Here is a 22,649-nt window from a genome sequence, read left to right as displayed (position 1 = left end):
GATTTACGAAAAATGGTTAAAAATTGACTATAAAGGGCAATAACTCCTAAAGGGGTCAACTGACCATTTCAGTCATGTTGACTTATTTGTAAATCTTACTTTGCTGAACATTATTGCTGTTTACTGTTTATCTCTATCTATAATAATATTCAATATAATAACCAAAAACAGTCAAATTTCCTTAAAATTACTAATTCAGGGGCAGCAACCCAACAACGGGTTATCCGATTCATCTGAAAATTTCAGGGCAGATAGATCTTCACCTGTTTAACAATTCTACCCCATGTCAGATTTGCTCTAAATGCTTTGGTTTTTGAGTTATAAGCCAAAAACTGCATTTTACCCCCATGTTCTATTTTTAGTCATGGCGGCCATCTTGGATGGTTGGCCGGGTCACCGGACACATTTTTTGAACTAGATACCCCAATGATGATTGTGGCCAAGTTTGGTTTAATTTTGCCCAGTAGTTTCAGAGGAGAAGATTTTTGTAAAAGTTAACGACGACGCCGGACGCCGGACGCCAAGTGATGAGAAAAGCTCACTTGGCCTTTTAGGCCAGGTGAGCTAAAAAAGGTGCTTGTCAGCTATTGGTGCCTTTCAATAAAATCAATTGGCATTTGACATAAGGTATGAATACTTATTATAAAAAACGAATTTTATCAATTTTGATTACACGATTTTTGTTTGAATGTTGTCTCATTGAAATCCAACCTCTATTTTATGTTTAATGAATAAAAATAAACAAGCAGATGTGGCATGCATTAGCAGGGAGGGTTGGGATCCCGCTAACATGTTTAACCCTGCCACATTCTGTATGTATGTGCCTGTCCCAAGTCAGGAGCCTGTAATTCAGTGGTTGTCGTTTGTTGATTTGTTACATATTTGTTTTTAGTTCATTTTTTGTACATAAATTTGGTCGTTAGTTTTCTTGTTTGAATTGATTTACATTTGTGATTTCGGGGCCTTTTATAGCTGACTATGTGGTATGGGCTTGTTCATTGTTGAAGGCCGTCCAGTGACCTAAAGTTGTTAATTTTTGTGTCATTTGGTCTCTTGTGGAGAGTTGTGTCATTGGCAATGCAAATGGAAGTTTTTAACGACCTTGACTGGCTATACAGCCCTTGCACGGTCCGCTCATCATTGGCAATCATATCACATCTTCTTTTTTATATGACTGGGACAGCAAGAGAAAGCATGAGCTACTGCTCACTGATGATACCACTGCCCAAATATTTCAGTAAACAGGAAGTTGTTGAGTGATGAATCTGAAAACCCATCACACGGTAAAGCTGACTTATATAAACCCTGAAATTAAATTTTAGAAATCCTTGTATTGTTCTTCCTGAGAATACTGTGACAAAAATTTTCAACTTGGCTATGAAACAAGTGTTCAGTAAACAGTTAGTTGTTGAGTGATGAATCTGAAAATGCACCACACAGTATAGCTGACTTATATAGAACCTGAAACCAAATTTCAGAAATCCTTTTGATGTAGTTCCTGAGTAAGATGCAACGATAAATATTCATGAGATGGACGGACTTGCGGATGGACCAATAAATGGACAGACAGAGATAAAGCGGGGGTATAAAAAAGTGCAAAACCTAAATAGTAGGAAAGCTCTAAAAGGCCCACAATATCAAAATGGACAAGAATTCATTAGAGGAAAACAAGTGGCTGGATTTATATATTTGTGTATAAAAATATCCATACATTAAAAACTTTAAAATTTTGTAAAGCTTTAGGATATAATTTTATTTCAAAGTGTGACTCACATTACAGTTCATAGACAGTTTGTTTTTCACTCTGAAGATAAAAACTCTCAAAAAATAAATAAATATTAATAAGAACATTTAATGTCACAGAGAAAGATTTCAAATAAATTAATTTTCATAAAACTACAGCAGCAGCTTCGCTTCTGCCTATAGGTAAGGGAGGCAACTCTGTCCATAAATCAGTTTGTGGATCATAACATTCTACAGATTCTAGTGTAACAGGAGCAGTGTATGGGTTATCCACCAATCGTTTACTTCCACCAATTACATATAATTGTCCATTCAAGCCAACAGCACTTGGTGCTGTTCTTCTTTCTGACATTGGTGAAATCATAGTCCATGTATTCTGAAAAATATTAAAGATATTCTCTCTTAATGTATGTTATCTATACTTTGTAAATTGTCACTTATTTAATAAATATTACACTAACTTATGAAACCCTTTTTAATTTTCCAATTTTTTTTGCGTCGTATAATGCTATCATGTCGTCTGCATCTTCGTCTGAAGACACATTTGGTTTCCGGACAATTACTTTAGTTTTGATTTAGTTTTAGTGAATGGATCTCTATAAATTTTTACAAGAAGGTTCAATATCATTAAAGGAAGGTTGGGATTGATTTTGGGGGTTATGGTCCCAATAGTTTAGGGATTAGGGGCCAAAAAGGGGGCCCAAAATAAGCATTTTTGTAGTTTTCAAACAATAACTTGTGTTCAAATGTATAAATTTCTCTGAAATTATACCAAAAGTTTCCATACCATGAAGGGATTGTTAGTATTCACTTTGGGGGTTGTGGCTCTAAATTTTATAGAATTAGGGGCAAAAAAAGGGGGAAAACTAGGTTTTTCTGGTCAATGGATAATTAAGACAATTTAAAAGCAGTGTAAGGGAGGTAATTCAAAAACATTTAACATACAATGTTGGGTATGTTCAGATCTACCTCCCTTACACTACTTGTAAATTATGTATAAAGAAATGTCAGGTTTTGGACTAATTGCTAAAAAAAGGGGGGGGGGAGGTGGTAGCAGTTTTCAAATTTTTTTTCTCCAAATTTCTCAAATTACAAATTTTTGAAAAGTTTGAAGAAGTAATCTTTAATTGCACAATATTGCGCAATAGATTTTTAAGATCTTGACATTTGTTTTGTGTCAGAAACCCATATTATGTCAAAAATTTGATCACAATCCAAATTCAGAGCTGTATCAAGCTTGAATGTTGTGTCCATACTTGCCCCAAATGTTAAGGGTTCGACCTCTGCAGTCGTATAAAGCTTTGCCCTGTGGAGCACCTGGTTTAACTAATCCAATGATTAGGCAAATAATTGGTTGAAATCTAATTATGACGTTAATTTTGTGGATTTCTTCGTAATTTCCTATTGTGATGTCGTGAAAGAAAGTGACCATGTCATATGAAGTCACATATAAAGTACACAACTTTCTGCAAATTTTTGAAAAGGAAAGATAATAAATATAAGAAAACAAGATTACACCACTATAACTCTTTTATTACAATATTTCTCCACTCTCAACAGTTAATTTTAATTATTTAAAAAGCTCAGCTAGCCTACACTTTTAATATTAAAATCTAACTTACTTTAATACCAATTTTTTAGTGCATGTGTACATTTAAAAAAAAGTATTCTTTTGAACCAAATGTGTTTTAATGATCTTTGTCCTTTTGGATTACAAAGAAAAAAGTTTATTGTTATTATTTAGTTGAAATGACATGAAACTCTCTACTTTTTATGGTTACAGGAAAAAAAATCCACCTTTGATTTCAAACAAAACCTGTGTATATTAACTAACCTCCTCAGGTGAATACCTCTCTACAGTGCTAAGTTCTCTGTCATTTTCATTATAGCCTCCAACAGCATAAATATAGCCATCTAGAGACACAAGGGCTAAATCTGAACGTCTAACATTCATATTCTGTAGTTCTGTCCATTCCCTTGTTACAGGATTAAAGCCATCACAAGTGAACATTTCTGTTGAACTTTCTGTCTCAGTTCCGCCAACTATATAAATCATTCCTGTCAAAAAATAAAAACTCTGATAAATTATTCTAGTCAATTTAAAAATCATTCTGAATTTTATTTATCAGAATTTTTTTTTAAATATTCATTATGATTTCATAACGACCAGTTGATGGTAAAGTGTGTTTTTACAGACATTTTCCCCAGGCTCAGTACTCACATATTTTAACCATGTCACACACTGATGTACATTTCCCAAGTAAGCAAATTTCTTTCTGTGTGTTTGCATAATTGATTTTTTAATTTTTTATCCTTATTTAGGAATTTGAGATTGATAATAAAATTGAGACTGGAAACAGGGAATGTGTCAAAGAAAACAACAGAATTAAACAACCAATGGTTCTTCAACATAGCATATGCTTTGTAATTTAATGAACAGTTGTCAAAATGATAAAGAGCTTGTCACATGATGAGATCACTAATTTATTATTAAAGACCATGTGTTGACCACTAGAAAGAACCAGATGCTCCGCAGGGCGCAGCTTTATACGACCGCAGAGGTTGAACCCTGAACGGTTGGGGCAAGTATGGACACAACATTCAAGCTGGATTCAGCTCTAAATTTGGATTGTGATTAAATAGTTGACCCCGCATAGGTTTCTAACACAGATTGAATGTGGTCTAATAAACTTAAAATTTGATTTTTGCCTTTGAGCAATTCACTACGCTGTTGAATATTAATCCTCTCAAAAAAATGTTTGAAGAAATTTTCTTTTTATTTACAAAGGTATGAAATCTGAAATGAGAAAAATTGACCCCCCCCCCCCCCCCCCCATCCATTTTTTTTCACATCCCCCTTTCTCTTATTCCAAAACTGATCTCAATTCAAATTTCTAAAGGAGTTTGCAACAATAACTACTCATTTAAATACATCATAAAATATTAAAATGTAAAAAAAGTGCTTGTTATCACTGAATGGTAAAGATTGTTTTAATTTATCAGTTGGTAGTAAAAGTGAATATACAAATGTATATTGTATGAAACAATGATTTAAGTTTATTCAACTATTATTCTGGACAAAGAAAGATAACTCCAATTGAAAATTTCTTGCTATTGCACATATTGTGCAATTAGATATTTCTTGCTATTGCGCAATACTGTGCAATTGAAAATACTTGCTATTGTACAATACTGTGCAATTGAAGATTTCATGCTATTGTGCAATACTGTGCAATTGAAAATGTCTTGCTATTGCACAATACTGTGCAATTGAAGATTTCTTGCTATTGCTGAATACTGTGCAATTGAAAATTTCTTGCTATTGCACAATACTTAATATAATAATTTTGGATCCTGATTTGGACCAACTTGAAAACTGGGCCCATAATCAAAAATCTAAGTACATGTTTAGATTCAGCATATCAAAGAAGCCCAATAATTCAATTTTTGTTAAAATCAAACTTTGTTTAATTTTGGACCCTTTGGACTTTAATGTAGACCAATTTGAAAACGGGACCAAAAATTAAGAATCTACATACACAATCAGTCAGGGGTACCACTTGTACAAGTGTATTTTATTTACTTGAAGAAGTAAAAAAAATATACACATATAAGTAAATAAATAATGTTTGAATAATCTCTATTTTTCTTACAATCCCACAAAAATCCTCAAGTTTTGAGATGTAAAATCATGCCTTTAATGATTTTTCCCAGGTTTGGTAAAATTTTTTCATTAAAGTTCAATGTTTCATCTCATTAATTCATCAAAGTAACTGATTGAGCAAAGACTTTGTATATTTGTGCAAGGCAATCAAAAATTGCTCCTTTGGGGCTTGTAAATGAGCAGTGTTATGAAGATAACAGACAAATGGAATTTTCATTGTCCATGAAATTACACTTAAATGATTAGTAAAGACATCTGTAATGGGTACACAATTTAAAATTCTATTAGAGCAAAGAAATCTTAAGAATTCAAGAAAAGAAGAAAGGATAATTTTTTTACTTACACAAGTAAAAAATTCTGAATGCCTAAGGGACATAACTAAGCCAATTTTTTTTTTACCTATACAAGTAAATAAAATTCACTTGTATAGGTATCCTACAAATTTACTTATATGTGTATATTTTTTTTTTACTTCTTCAAGTAAATACAAGAGGCTGTCACAACGACAGCAAACCGGATTTATTAATATTTATTTGTGTCCTGGCAATATCACAAAAACCATTACTGATGAATGGTGAAAGTGAAAATCGTCAATATCAAATTTGACCTCCATTTTGTCATCAGTATCAACATCTTAAAATTTGAAAAGCTTAGATTGAATGGTTCATGAGTAAATGCAACAACGTGAATGGAAACGCCATTTCACAATCTTTCACGAACCATAACTCCTGAACGGTAAAAGTCAAAATCGTCATTATTGAACTTGACCTCTAATTTGCCATCAGTAACAACATATAAAAATTTCAAAAGCTTTGGTTGAATGGTTCATGAGAAAATGCATGGACACGACTGGAAACACCATTTTTCAATCTTTCAAGAACCATATAACTCCTGAACGGTAAAAGTCAAAATCGTCATTATTGAACTTGACCACTATTTTGTCATCAGTAACAACATATTAAAATTTGGGAAGCTTTGGTAAAACAGTTCATGCGTAAATGCACGGACACGACTGGAAACACCATTTTTCAATCTTTCAAGAACCATAACTCCTGAACGGTAAAAGTCAAAATCGTCATTATTGAACATGACCTCCATTTTGTCATCAGTAACAACATATTAAAATTTGGGAAGCTTAGGTAGAACAGTTCATGCGTAAATGCACGGACACGACTGGAAACTCCATTTTTCAATCTTTCAAGAACCACAACTCCTGAACGGTAAAAGTCAAAATCGCCATTATTGAACTTGACCTTCATTTAGTTGTCAGTAACAACATATTAAAATTTTAAAAGCTTTGGTTGAACGGTTCATGAGTTAATGCACGGACAACATTTGATTGCCGCCCGAAACCCGCCCGACCGACCGAGCGACCGCCCGCCCGCCCGCCGTACATCCCCAAATTAATAACCGACATTTTTGTCACAAAAATCCGGTTAAAAATACAATTGTACAAGTAGTACCCCTGACTGACAGTTGATTTGGCATATCAAAGAACCCCAATTATTCAATTTTTGATGAAATCAAACAAAGTTTAATTTTGGATCCCGATTTGGACTAACTTGAAAACTGGGCCAATAATCAAAAATCTAAGTACATTTTTAGATTCAGCATATCAAAGAACCCCAAGGATTCAATTTTTGTTAAAATCAAACTAAGTTTAATTTTGGACCCTTTTGACCTTAATGTAGACCAATTTGAGAACGGGACCAAAAATTAAGAATCTACATACACAGTTAGATTCGGCATATCAAAGAACCCCAGTTATTCAATTTTTGATGAAATAAAAAAAAGACCCTTTGGGCCCCTTTTCCTAAACTGTTGGGACCAAAACTCCCAAAATCAATCCCAACCTTCCTTTCATGGTCATAAACCTTGTGTTTAAATTTCATAGATTTCTATTTACTTATACTAAAGTTATGGTGCGAAACCCAAGAAAAATGCTTATTTGGGCCCCTTTTTTGGCCCCTAATTCCTAAACTGTTGGGATCTCAACTCCCAAAATCAATCCCAACCTTCCTTTTGTGTTCATAAACCTTGTGTTTAAATTTCAATGATTTCTATTTTCTTATACTAAAGTTATTGTGCAAAAACCAAGAATAATGCTTATTTGGGCCCCTTTTTTTACCCCTAATTCCTAAACAGTTGGAACCAAAACATTCCATAGAAAGTGAAAGAAGAAATAGTGTTTTGTTTCTGTAAATTTTACATCAAACAGCATTTTCTATATTGGTACATTTGTACCTACCATCCATTTCCACAACTCCACATGCAAATTTAGGGTGTGGTATAACAGAATCTGTGATCCAGGTTCCTACATTTTGATCATACACTTCTACATTATCCCCTAAAACACTTCCTACCCATCCTCCAAAGGCATAAATCTTCCCATCACAGGCACATAGACCAAATCCAGACCGTGGAACACTCATTGATGGTCCCTCCGTCCACTTTCCTGTTTGCAGATTATATATTTCCAGATTGTTATACATCAACAGATCATCCTCGCCGCCTACCACATATATTTTTCTGTTTAATGACACAGCAGCATGTTTGCTACGGGGGCATGAAATACTATGAACACTTTCCCATTGTTTTTGAAATGTGTCGTATTTTACTACAGTTTTTAACGATATAGCATCACTCCATCTTCCATTTTTAGAACGATTAAATCCACCTATTACATAAATACTTCTGTTTGAGGATTTTCTTGGAAATGATCGAATATCGTTTGACAAAATATCACAAGTTCTAAGATAAGTTCTGACGGCAGATACCACCATTCTACTTTTAACATGTTTACTAAACAATTCCTGCATTTGACTGTGGTTAAGAACAGGGAACCTAACATAGTCTAATAACTTTGGTAAAATTGTAAGTCTGTTGTCAATATTTTGTTCTGTCCAATACAATGCTGCATCTAATACTTCAATTTCACTAATGATATTTATAGTTTCACGTTCAAGCCATGTCATCACTTCTGTCGATGGTAGTTCTAAAAATTCTTCTTCTTTTGTGACTTTGCTAAAATTTGTCTCTACGTAATCTTCAGCAAACAATCTAAGTTCTTGAAGATTTGGTGTGTCTGCACATCTGTGAATTCCTAGAAAATTGAAAAAAAAGTCCTTTTTGTTTAAAGAAAATCTTCAATAATCAATATGCAGTCTTTATAGGAAAAAACAAGAATGTTTCCATAGTACACTAATGCCCCACAGGCACTTTCATTATTTATGCACAGTAGACCGTGATATTGGGGTCAAAAGTATAATTTAGCATTTAAAATTAGAAAGATCATATCATAGGGAACATGTGTACTAAGTTTCAAGTTGATTTGACTTCAACTTTTTCAAAAGTAGTTCTCCAGCTTGGTCACACATTTTAGATAAAAGAGGAAACATAATTCTGAATTCAGCAAAAGTATAAATTGTGACTAAAAAAACCAACATCCATACCCAGATTTTTTACAAAGTTTTGAAAACAAATCTAAAGGAACTTAAGTAGTTGGTATATTGACAAATACAGCCTCTGCAATCTATTTTAATAATCATTTTTTTATTTTTCAGTTACTTGTCAAAAAAGTAGTAAGCTCCCAAATAAAAATAAGACATGTAGAAAGAGACATTAATCAAAATATGAAAACCAACATGTTTCTTCAAAATGATTTCCTAGAAGTGTAAACATCAAATAAATGGAGGTATACATATTCCTTTTATCTGCTTAAGACAGACATTATCAGTAAATTAAAAGCAAACTAAATATTGTGGTTTTTATCCAACGCAATCATAGGTTTGAACGTAGTTTTCAATTTAGACTCGTTTATATTTTTTCGTTTGGGCTTGTATCATATTTTCCCTCCGGTTTATATGATCCGTTCATCCTATATTGACTCTTAAAATGAGGGTACTTTTTCTAAAAATGAGGGTATTTTTTATATGGCCTTCCAAATACCGTTTCGATCCCTAACATCACTGAAGAGACATTTATTGTCGAAATCCAGATCGGTTGTACTAAAAAAATATTGACACCGTATGTTTGTGGCATAACATCGTGGCCACAAGTTAAATTTTTTTTTTTGTTTAGTATTAAATTTATATTAAGATCCATTTTGTTACATCTTGTGATCAATTTTATTTGGCAATCGCAAACGGCAGTCAGCAGGGTTAAAGAACATCAGTTGTTCGACCTGTTAGTCAAATGCGTTTTGTTTTAAATATACTTTTTCAGTTTTTTGGTCTTTTGGAAAATGTTGTTTGTGCTGTTTTAAGACCCTTCTACAACGAAATTTGTTTTACATGCACACGTATAAAAATTGCGGTTTTTATCCAACGCAATCATAGGTTTGAACGTAGTTTTCAACAACTCGTTTAAACATCAACCCAACAATGTTAGATCTGTAAATTTGCTTTGGCAAATTTTTTGTTCTTCCCTCGCCGGGATTCGAACCCATGCTACTGAGATATTGTGACACCTAATCGCCTGCACTGTAGCCGTCCCGCTAGACCACACCACCACCTGGGCTTCACAAATATAAAGCTTTCGGTGGCCGTGTGTTACCTTTCCTCATCAGTTTTAATCTAGCGTCGTACTACAGTACATGATATATAAGGCATGGAGATGTTATTGTTACAGATCAGCTCAATTATCTATAGTAAAGGATCCTACAAATTAATGCAAGATACAGTGACATATATATATATATATAATACATTCATGGATCTACAATCTGTCGATACCTGCATCTTGGCATTGCACAAGGTCATGTTTTTCTCTGACTGTTTATGATGTCTTTACACTAAATCAATTGGATGTTGGGTGTGTACTTATTGATAATTAAGTCTTAGATGCATGTTTTTTTTTTGTTTTTTTTTATTAGTTGTTAGTGGATTTGAACTAGCTGTCAGTAACTGCGAGTGTTCTCATATCTGTACTTAGAGTGTCTTTTTGTTGTTGGGATGTCCAAGTACCTGGCCAAGTCCACTTGTATTTGTAGTATTTGTATTTTTATCCATCTGATGAGTTAAGCCTTTTTCAACTGATTTTTATAGTTTGTTCTAATGTTGTTCTGTTACACCACTGTGCCAGGTTAAGGAGAGGGTTTGGAACCCGTTAACATGTTTAACCCCGCCATATTCTCTATGTATGTGCCTGTCCCAAGTCAGGAGCCTGTAATTCACTGGTTGTCGTTTGTTTATGTGTTACATATTTGTTTTTCGTTCATTTTTTGTACATAAATCAGCGGTTTGTTTTCTCGTTTGAATTATTTTACATTGTCATTTCTGGGCCTTTTATTGCTGACTATGGGTAATGGGCTTTGCACGTTGTTGAATGCCACACAGACATAAAGTTGTTAATTTCTGTGTCATTTTAGTCTCTTACAGACAGTTGTGTCATTGGCAATCATAACACATATTCTTTTTTTTACATTGAAAGTTTTGTGTTCCTACCTATACAATTGTATGGCTGTATATTGTCCTTCAAGAAGGTCACACATGCTGTTACAACAGGAAGTAAATCAATCATGTCTGCTACATACATCAGATCTTGGCAGTTCTCTTCTGTCACATCTATTTCTCCTAAAATATGTAAAATGACCCTCAATACTAGATTAGAAATTTAAAGATTATTTACAATAGGACAAGATAAATTTACCAATTTACTTGTGTATGATACCTAATCAAAGAATAAGACTTATCAACACTTTTTAACTGAAGTATAGTATACATTAAACAGTGTCAATTAAGGAATAACAGTACTGTAGTTGAAGAGTTGCCACCGTCAAATCAAAATTGACGGTGGCAACTCTTCAAGTTCTACAGTACTGTTATTCCAATTCTAATGCATTACAAAAAGAAATAATACGATAACACCTGAAAACAAGAGGCTCTCAAGAGCCTGAATCGCTCACCTTAATTCTTTTGGTTAAATCTCTCATCAATGATTATTTTGGCTTTTCAATTTATTTAAATGTTTTTTGGATCGTCCTATTTTCTTCAAAAGCCAAAAAAAATAATCATTTTCTCATATGTTCTATTTTAGCCATAGGAGCTATGTTTCTTGACATACAAGGAAATAAAATATAAAATTTATACTAGATACTCTGAAACTCATTTAGCCTAAGTTTGGCTGAAATTGATACAGCAGTTTCAACGGAGAAGATTTTTTAAAGTAAGTCAACATGATGAACAAATTGTGAAAAAAGTCTTTAAAGGGCAATAACTCCTTAAGGGGTCAATTGACAATTTTGGTCAAATTGACTTAATTGAAGATCTTACTTTGCTGAACATTATTGCTGTTTACAGTTTATTTCTATCTATAATTATATTCAAGATAATAAACAAAAACAGCAAAATTTCCTTAAAATTATCAATTCAGGGGCAGCAACCCAACAACAGGTTGTCTGATTCATCTGAAAATTTCAGGGCAGATAGATCTTGACCTGATAAACAATATTACCCAACGTCAGATTTGCTCTAAATGCTTTGGTTTTTGAGTTATAAGCCAAAAACTGCATTTGACCCCTATGTTCTATTTTTAGCAATGGCGACCATGTTTGTTGATAGATCATAGTTTCGGATACACTTTACAAACTAGATACCCTAAGAAACATTCAGTTAAAGTTTGGAAGTATTTGGCCCAGTAGTTTCAGAGGAGAAGATTTTTGTAAAAGATTACTAAGATTTACGAAAAATGGTTAAAAATTGACTATAAAGGGCAATAACTCCTAAAGGGGTCAACTGACCATTTCCGTCATGTTGACTTATTTGTAAATCTTACTTTGCTGAACATTATTCCTGTTTACAGTTTATCTCTATCTATAATAATATTCAAGATAATAACCAAAAACAGCAAAATTTCTTTACAATTACCAATTCAGGGGCAGTAACCCAACAACAGGTTGTCTGATTCATCTGAAAATTTCAGGGCAGATAGATCTTGACCTGATAAACAATATTATCCCATGTCAGATTTGCTCTAAATGCTTTGGTTTTTGAGTTATAAGCCAAAAACTGCATTTGACCCCTATGTTCTATTTTTAGCAATGGCGACCATGTTTGTTGATAGATCACAACTTCGGATACAATTTACAAACTAGATACCCTAAGGAACATTCAGTTAAAGTTTGGAAGTATTTGGCCCAGTAGTTTCAGAGGAGAAGATTTTTGTAAAAGATTACTAAGATTTACGAAAAATGGTTAAAAATTGACTATAAAGGGCAATAACTCCTAAAGGGGTCAACTGACCATTTCCGTCAGGTTGACTTATTTGTAAATCTTACTTTGCTGAACATTATTGCTGTTTACAGTTTATCTCTATCTATAATAATATTCAAGATAATAACCAAAAACAGCAAAATTTCCTTAAAATTACCAATTCAGGGGCAGCAACCCAACAACGGGTTGTCTGATTCATCTGAAAATTTCAGGGCAGATAGATCTTGACCTGATAAACAATATTACCCATGTCAGATTTGCTCTAAATGCTTTGGTTTTTGAGTTATAAGCCAAAAACTGCATTTGACCCCTATGTTCTATTTTTAGCAATGGCGACCATGTTTGTTGATAGATCAAAACTTTGGATACAATTTATAAATTAGATACCCTAAGGAACATTCAGTTAAAGTTTGAAAGTATTTGGCCCAGTAGTTTCAGAGGAGAAGATTCTTGAAATAGTTTACGACGACAGACGACGACAGACGACGACAGACGACGACAGACGACGGACGACAGACGACGGACAACGACGGACGCCAAGTGATGGCATAAGCTCACTTGTCCCTTCGGGACAGGTGAGCTAAAAAGGTATAAATTTGACAAATAAAAAAAAAAATCCGCGAAACTTCATGGCTAAAAGTGACGTCATACAAATGAAAACTTACAAAATGGAGGTTATTACGTTACCTATACGATTCAAATTTGAATAAAATGACATTAAAACGACAAATTCGAGGTAGCTGTTGTTTTATTTTCGATTATATAGTAGTAATCGAACATTTGTAGATTCAACAAATCAAAATGGCGGGTCCATCCTTAGTTACCCCTGGTCAACTGTGGATTTGACGGCAACTTTTAGCCAATGAAAAATATTGTTACATACAAATTGAATTAGAATAGTGAATATGTTCATTCACTCTTGGTTTTTTTGGCAGGGTTGGTGTCGTTCAATATGCCTTTTATAGCTTGCTGTTTCCGTGTTAGCCAATACTCTGTGTTGAAGGCTGTACTTTGACCTATAATGATTTACTTTTCAAAATTGTGACTTGGATGGAGAGTTGTCTCATTGGCACTCATACCACATCTTATTATCTCTATTCTGTGCAGTGGTTAGTGGATCAATGTTATTATGTAAATCTTTTGACAATGATGTTAGATTTTTCATAAACTTATGTTTTTTGGCTGCCCCTTGCATTTGTGTTTTCAAAGAAAAAAATGTAGAATTCACAATTGTGCCAAGATCCCAAATATTACCACAATTCAAGAAGACTGGTTTCTTACACATTCTTATTTCATTTTCTATTAATAATATATTGTGTAATTTAACATACATGTATTACATACCAAGATATATGAAATCTAGTAAAACAGAAAATATTTTAGGATCAATGTCATAAAGTGTGACTACATCAGCATGGTCTTCCATCATTCCACTGCAGAACATAGCACTGAAATAAGAACTACCAGCAGCTAAAATGATTTTATGTGCTCTGAACGTCTGACTGCCTACTTGAATATCAATATCACAAAATTCATCATTAGATCTCAACTGGTGTAATTTTTTGGAGAATTCTTTTCTGTAAGCCTCATATTCTAACCTGTAAAATATAAGAAACTTATTATGTAAGTTTTTAACAAACTTGATTGCTAATGAAACTGTAGCTTGTTTGGTAATAAAAACTGTTAACATGACAAAGAAACATGTACTGTAAATTAATCATTCCTTTGGATTCTTTTAGTACATGTAAACCACAGATTTGTGTGTTTAACAATTTTCTTCAGGTTTTTTTGAATGATTTGTCAAAGCAGTCAAAGCAATTAAATCAAAAATATCCAGTCAAATATTCTTTATATAGACTAGATCGTTGGTTTTCCTGTTTAAATGATTTTACACTAGTTATTTTGGGGCCCTTTATAGCTTGTTGTTTGTTGTGAGCCAAGGCTCTGTGTTGAAGGCCGTACATTGACCTATAGTGGTTTACTTTTATAAATTGTTATTTGGATGGAGAGTTGTCTCATTGGCACTCACACCACATCTTCCTATATCTAAAAATACAATTTTTGCATCAATTTATAAATTAAAATAAAATAACTGAACCACAAGATTAAAATGACAAAAATGCACTACATATGTAGATTCCTTTAAAAAAAAATAATTGCATTGAGTTTCATTTTGTTTTTTAGCTCACCTGGCCCGAAGGGCCAAGTGAGCTTATGCCATCACTTGGAGTCCGTCGTCGTCTGTCGTCGTCCGTCGTCGTCGTAAACTATTTCAAGAATCTTCTCCTCTGAAACTACTAGGCCAAATACTTCCAAACTTTAAATGAATGTTCCTTAGGGTATCTAGTTTATAAATTGTATCCCAAGTTTTGATCTATCAACAAACATGGTGGCCATTGCTAAAAATAGAACATAGGGGTCAAAGGCAGTTTTTGGCTTATATCTCAAAAACGAAAGCATTTAGAGCAAATCTGACATAGGTTAAACTGTTCATTAGGTCAAGTTCTATCAGCCCTGAAATTTTCAGATGAATCAAACAACCCATTGTTGGGTTGCTGCCACTTAATTGGTAATTTTAAGGAAATTTTGCAGTTTTTGGTCATTATCTTGAATATTATTATAGATAAAGATAAACTGTTTACAGCAAAAATGATCAGCAAAGTAAGATCTACAAATAAGTTTATATGACCAAAATTGTCAATTGACCCCTTTAGGAGTTATTGCCCTTTATAGTCAATTTTTAACCATTTTTCGTTAATCTTAATTAACTTTTACAAAAATCTTCTCCTCTGAAACTACCCGGCCAAATACTTCCAAACTTAAAATGAATGTTCCTTAGGGTATCTAGTTTATAAATTGTATCCGAAATTTTGATCTATCAACAAACATGGACACCATTGCTAAAAATAGAACATAAGGGTCAAATGCAGTTTTTGGCTTATATCTCAAAAACGAAAGCATTTAGAGCAAATCTGACATGGAGTAAAAATGTTCAATAGGTCAAGATCTATTAGCCCTGAAATTTTCAGATGATTCGAACAACCCATTGTTGCGTTGCTGCCACTTAATTGGTAATTTTAAGGAAATTTTGCAGTTTTTGGTCATTATCTTGAATATTATTATAGATAAAGATAAACTGTAAACAGCAAAAATGATCAGCAAAGTAAGATCTACAAATAAGTTTAATGACCAAAATTGTCAATTGACCCCTTAAGGGGTTATTGTCCTTCAATGACAATTTTTCACAATTTGTTCATCATATTTGCTAACTTTAAAAAATCTTCTCCTCTAAAACTACTCAACCAAATTCAACCGAACTTCAACTGAATGATCAGTAGGGTGTATTAAATAAAGTTTGTGTTTTATTTTCTATTTTGTCAAAAAACATGGCCGTCATGGCTAAATATAGAACACAGGATAAAATGCAGTTTTTGGCTTATATCTCAAAAACTCCAGCATTTAGAGCAAATAAAACAAGAAGTTAAAGTATTTATTAGGTCAAGGTCTACCTGTCCTGAAATTTTCAGCCGAATTGGGTAACTGGTTTTTCAGGTACAATGCCCCTTAATTGATGATTTTAAAGAAATTTTGCAGTTTTTGGTTATTATCTTGAATATTATTATAGATACAGATAAACTGTTAATAGCAAAAATGTTAAACAAAGTAAGATCTACAAATAAGTTTATTTGACCAAAATTGTCAATTGACCCCTTAAGGAGTTATTGCCCTTTAAAGACTTTTTTTCACAATTTGTTCATCATGTTGACTTACTTTAAAAAATCTTCTCCTTTGAAACTGCTGTATCAATTTCAGCCAAACTTAGGTTAAATGAGTTTCAGAGTATCTAGTATAAATTTTATATTTTATTTCCTTGTATGTCAAGAAACATAGCTCCTATGGCTAAAATAGAACATAGGAGAAAATGATTTTTTTTTTGCTTTTGAAGAAAATAAGGCGATTCAAAGAACATTTAAATAAATTGAAAAGCCAAAATAATCATTGATGAGAGATTTAACCCAAAAAATTAAGGTGAGCGATTCAGGCTCTTGAGAGCCTCTTGTTTATTAATATCAGGTACAAAATGTAGTAAAAAAACATATTCCATAGAAAACCATGCCTAGCTTGCACTATCATTTTCCTTGTTAATGATGTAGATGAAAAGTACTGGTTTCACACTATCACATTTAGTGAACACTGAAATTGGGGTTGAAACTATAATTTACCATATACAGAAGTTAACAAGAATGTGTCCATAGTACACTGATGCTCTTCTCACACTATCATTTCTATGTTCATTGGACAGTGAAAGTTGGGTTGATATGATAATTTGGCATTAAAACTAGAAAGATTATATCATTGGGAAGATAAGTACTAAGGTTCAAGTTGATTTGACTTCAATTTCATCAAAAACTACCATGACCAAAAACTTTAACCTGAAGTGGGACAGACGGACATACAGACGTATTCTAGGGCTTAAAATCATAATTGACATGCGTACTAAAGATTCATGTGTATGTGCTTTCAATTTCACAGTAAACTTTCTTGACCAAAATTTTTAACCTTAAACAAGAAGAACAAACAGATTTTCAAAATGACAACCAGAAAACATATAAATATACATGTACATATTTGAATGACTAAGGGAGATAACTCTACATCCAAATTACACTAGCCTCTACCAGTGAATTAAAAAGTATTTATCCTTACTCACAAGTTCAAGCTGTAGAATTAAGAGGAGAAAAAATTATATTCTTAATTCTCATATATATTCATTTAAAATAATCTGTTAATGAAAAAAAAGAAGTTGTGAGCATTGTTGCAACTTGTTCTAAGCATACCCAAACACATATTAATTTAATTTAATCACATTTTTCATGTTGGGACATTTTAAATCTGATTATATGGTATGGGTTTTTCTCATTGTTGAAGGCTGTAGATTTACCCATAGTAGCCTACATGTACATGTACATTATATACATGTACATCATTTGGACTCTGCTTAGTGGCTAAAGTGGTGTCATTTGCAATCATACCACATACATTATATATCAATCCACAACTCTTTACAATCTGCTATTTATTATTAATCTTGTTTATTGCCTTATTAATAAGTTTGATAAACCAGTTTCACTAACATCCAAGTTAATCAACATACCTGACATCTCTGGTCTCTATTTTGTGACCAATTTCATCTTCCATTGTTTCGTTATACCACATAACATTTGTGTATATATTCTCAAATAGCACAGTCAGCTCATTATACAGCTGAAAAATTATTAGATCATGTAAAATTAGATGTTATTTACCATGTTTACAGCAAACTGTTTTTAGAATTTTTTTTAGAAAATATTCCAGCAATTGAGCCAAAAAGTAGATTAATTAAGAAATAGTTGATGCAAGTTATACTTAAAGTTTTTAACATGGGTAGGCATTATATTTGTGATTATTTTTGCATGAGCGATAGTGAGGGCTAAAATAACACAAATATAATGCCTAACCATGTTAAAATTACAATAAAGTATAGCTTGCATCAATTATTTCAATTCTGATTAGGACAATTAAGGTAATTTCTGTTTGATGTGTATAAAGGTAAAGCGATTGTGTAGGTTCTTCCATGAACCTTCTTTTTTGTTAATAAAGAAGCAAACAGCTGCACTGTGATTTTTCAGAGGGAGGAGTCTTTGAACAGCCAGCATGAATGTTGTATCTTGGTAAAATATATCAAATTTGGAATGCAATACATTAGTCATAATAAATGAATTAGTAACAACATGTGCATCATTGTAAGAGTTTGTTAGTGTTTTAAGTTAATGAAATATATTAAATGCATGCCAATTTAATAAAATTCATTTTTCTGCAGAAGTCAATATATGCATGTGCAAAAAAAATTTATTGGATTTAGAGCATCGGCTTATTCATAAAGCGAAAGAAGCACGTCATATTAGAATCAGGGCTTACACCAAAACTTTGGCTATAAAGTTATATCATATTATTAAAGCAACCAAGGAGTCACACATGCATCAAGACAAATATATGAGTCTGATTAACTTAGTAGAGATATGTGCTGATGAAAAGACCATTCTCTAATTTATGTGCTTTTTTCACATTTCTTGATCAATGTGAGAAAAATATTTCAGCTCACTGGTGAAAAATTGTTCTCGGCAAATTATTGGTTATAATTTAATTATTTAATTATGACGTCAAATTTTCTTGATTTTTTTTTTAAACTTCCTATAGTGACATCAGGTAAAAAGGAGACCATGTCTGATTAAATCACATTAAGAACACAACTTTCCACAAATCTTGGAAAAAGAAAGGATGATAATCAATAGAGAAACAGATTCCACCACTATAACCATACCTGTCAACTGACCCGGATTCTGCGGGTGTGACCCGAGATTTTCACAATTCTGAGGGATCACCCGGATCACCCGCCGGGTCATTGAAATAACCCGGAAATTCCGAAAATGACCCGATTTCACCCGTATTTCTTAGCCTTGAGATTGATTTTCATAAGTAATATTCCTTTGAAATACCGGCAAATTCGTAATTCTTCCATGAACATGCAGTTCATCTAGCTATGTAAACTGTCAAATTAAGTGACCCATTAAGTGCATGGCTTCACTTGACAGCTTTGGTGTCAAACACACTGTTGATTAACACCAATTACCTTAGCTTTAGGTCGTAAATAAATTGCTCTGTTGTTTTACAAAGATAGTTCAACTAAGAGTTACTTCCCCTTATTTGTCACCATTCAAAATTATTCCTTATATTTACGTTTTATGGGTGAAAAAGATTAAATCATAATAATATAAAATTCAAATACATATTGAAAAATAACTTTTCATTATTTTTATACCTTTATACAATTTTTAAAAAAAAGTTGAAAATTATTTTTTACATTTATACTCCTTTAACTGTATTACTATATTTTATTATAGTCTAATTTCCGTCTTCAATGAAAAAAATACTGTGGTTAAAGGCTACATAGTCAATAATCTCAAACATTTAAGAATTACATTAAATTTTAGTGTTTGATGATACCAGTATTTCTTATCTAAAAGTAAAGCACATAATACTGAATTACACAAATTCATAAAAATGTTTAAAAGTGCAATGAAATAATATTTAATAAGATTTAAAATGACTTAACAAAGTGAACATGCATTGATGTTTTGGTATCTTTGATATACATTATAAGAAAATGTACCATAAATACTGAAATTCAGCTCGAAAAAGTTCGTACGCGTTATGACCTGAGATTTGATTCTTCAATGCAGGTCATGACCTGCATTTTCATCGTCACAGGTTGACAGGTATGCTATAACTCATGTATTAAGATATTCCTCCACTCTCAACAGTTAAAAATTAAATTATTCAAAAAGCTCTGCAAGCCTCAGGTTTTAAATATTAAAATTTAACTGTCTTGAAATATTGTATCACACTTGTTGCAGTGGTGAAATCTATATTTAAAAGAACAATAAACAAATTTTAAGGTTTAAAATTTTTCTATGTAGAGTCACAGGCCATGTGAAGGTCAGCTAAACCCTTATGAAACTGAATTGTTTGCGGCAAACAAAAAGTTTGCAGGAACACAGAAAATAGTGTTAGCAGATGTTTGCCGCTAGCTGCAAACTTCCGGCAAACATTGCTGCAAGCATCAATGTTTGCCATAAGATTGCCAGAAAGTTTAAAATAATAAAGATCTAGAATGTTTACCGCAAGATTGCAGAAAACTTTGACCATTTTATATGTTTGCCGCAAGATTGCAGAAAACTTTGACCATTTTATATGTTTGCCGCAAGATTGCAGAAAACTTTGACCATTCTATATGTTTGCCAGAACATTGCAGGAATTACACAATATTGACTGGGCATGCATGCCTAGTTGGCACTTCCTGGATGCTAACAATTTGAAATTGTGGCTAGGTCATGTTGATTGTGTTTGGAAATGCATTTCACATATAACTGGTATAAGAGATCAAGGAGGCATTTTGGTTCAATGATATGGGATAATCAGTATGTAATTTTGTAAGTACAAATGATTCATAGAACTTCACGATTTAATGAAATAATTAATGTTATCATCATACATAATTTAGTAAGCAACTATATATATACATATATACATGTATGTGTTATTGAAAAACTTGAGCTATTATAAGTTTGTAACTGTTTGAATATGTAACTGATGTACTGCACCATCATGATCATGTTTGTTAAGAATAAGTTAAATTCTGTAATGCAATTATTACCTAGCTTAATAGTTTCAAGACACATTTGAGATTTTACCTTGTTCATTTTTTAATACAAGTATATTATGTCATTTGAGAATGACTCCTGCCCCTTTTTCAAAACTCAAATGCATGTATGTATTTCCTTAAATCTCATGAGTTTGCAAGAATTCTTCCAATGACAGTTTGTATAAAGACAAGAACTGACTCTTTAAAAATGTTGCTGTGCTATTTTTGAAAGAGATAAATTGAATGTGTCTTCACACATGACATTAGTATATGTGTAGTTCCTGCAAATTTGTAACAAACAATTGCAGCAAGCTTGCAGCAAATGTTTGCCACAGGGCTTTTTTTCGGTAAGGGTATAAATATATCATGCATATAGTCCAAATAATTATGACGTCTGGCAAGGCTATTTTTTTCTTCTTCCTTGGACACCTTCCTACTATAATAGCCTTGCCAGACGTCATAATTATTTGGACTACTATCCATGTATACATGTATTGTACAAGGATAGTCAACCTTCCTATGGATAGAAAAAAGTTCCTTAGTCCCAGATTACTCTGAGGTCCAACCGCTATTTTGCCAGGTGAGCTGGGGCTGTGGGACTTCAGTGTATTCTCGGACTACAAGTGCCTGTGTGTAGAGTCTAGAGATATCTTGTAACCCCTGGAGTCGACACAACATAAAGCTTTTCCGCTCTCTGGTCACTCACTGGAAAAGGTTCACATTATGGACTGCAGATTATATTCTACAATATTAATGTGTCAATAGCTAGAAAATCTGTACATACTAGAACACACCCGTATATCGCGGGTCCGTGACTGAATTAAAGTATATAACTATGCGCAAGCCTTATTTTAGTATTAGCATTGTCATCTGATAAAGTCATGCTGATTATAAGATACACAGTTTTCTCTGCTTTCAAATCTTTCTGTTTGAACCCGTCGAACCGGAACTTATCAATTATTGATAATATTAATTATTTGGAAAACAAAAGGTCCTGGAATGGAGTATTTTTTAATCAACAGCATTGTCCTATATTAGTTATAAATATTGAATTCTTTGATTCGCTGTTTTACGTCATGCCCGCTAACAAATTGAAAACTGTACCTATACGCCTTATTTTAGTCCAGATTTTTAGTATTCGTATTGTTATCTTAGAAAGTCTAACTGATTAAAATACTACAATAGGTAACAATTTGACAATTAAGTAGTGTCAACCCTGTGATTATGACCCATGTAATACTATAGCATATTAATCCTGAATACACCGTTTGGTGGTGCGCCTGTCAGATGCGGAACGTACAGATAAGGCTAATCGGTAACAGGTGAATATACTATTGGTATCGGTATCGGACTCGACCCGGAACTTCTTAATTATTGGCAATATTAATTACGTGGAAAACAAAAGGGCCTGGGGTGGTGTATTAATTTTTAATCTACACCTTTATACTATATTAGTTATATATAAAGTTGAATTCTTTGATTCGTCGTTTTTACGTGATGACGGCTGACAAATTGGACCTCGTAATTTTAGTATTATAGATAAATCAACAATATTAAAAACACAGGATCACACAGATCACACAGGCACTAGTCTTGTCTAAATTTTTTTAACCTAAAAACCTTATTTTATCGTGGATTTATTTTTTATCCTGACAAGAACCTGTGTACAAAAGACATGGTTCAGGAATTAGACAATGATTATATTGGATGGGTGAATGCTAAATGTTGCATTTTTTCATTTGAAAACCTTATTTACATACTACACGTCTGTCACGCCTGAGCAATAGAG

The 22,649-nt window shown here is 32.8% G+C and overlaps 1 protein-coding gene across 1 annotated transcript; it reads right to left on the bottom strand.

Moving 5' to 3' along the window:
* Positions 1–1,727: 1,727 nt before the first annotated feature.
* LOC143071885 (actin-binding protein IPP-like) lies at positions 1,728–22,639 on the bottom strand. Its single transcript, XM_076246539.1, has 7 exons — positions 22,621–22,639; positions 17,774–17,883; positions 13,963–14,216; positions 10,852–10,980; positions 7,656–8,510; positions 3,578–3,801; positions 1,728–2,119 (listed from the first exon to the last, which is right to left on the bottom strand). The coding sequence occupies exons 2-7, from the start codon at positions 17,833–17,835 to the stop codon at positions 1,889–1,891; spliced, it is 1,755 nt and encodes a 584-aa protein (XP_076102654.1). The 5' UTR covers positions 17,836–17,883; positions 22,621–22,639; the 3' UTR covers positions 1,728–1,888.
* Positions 22,640–22,649: the final 10 nt, after the last annotated feature.

The sequence above is a fragment of the Mytilus galloprovincialis genome, chromosome 1 (genome assembly GCF_965363235.1).
Source record: "Mytilus galloprovincialis chromosome 1, xbMytGall1.hap1.1, whole genome shotgun sequence".
Taxonomy (NCBI): Eukaryota; Metazoa; Mollusca; class Bivalvia; order Mytilida; family Mytilidae; genus Mytilus; species Mytilus galloprovincialis.
This window is presented reverse-complemented; position numbering and strand designations above follow the sequence as displayed.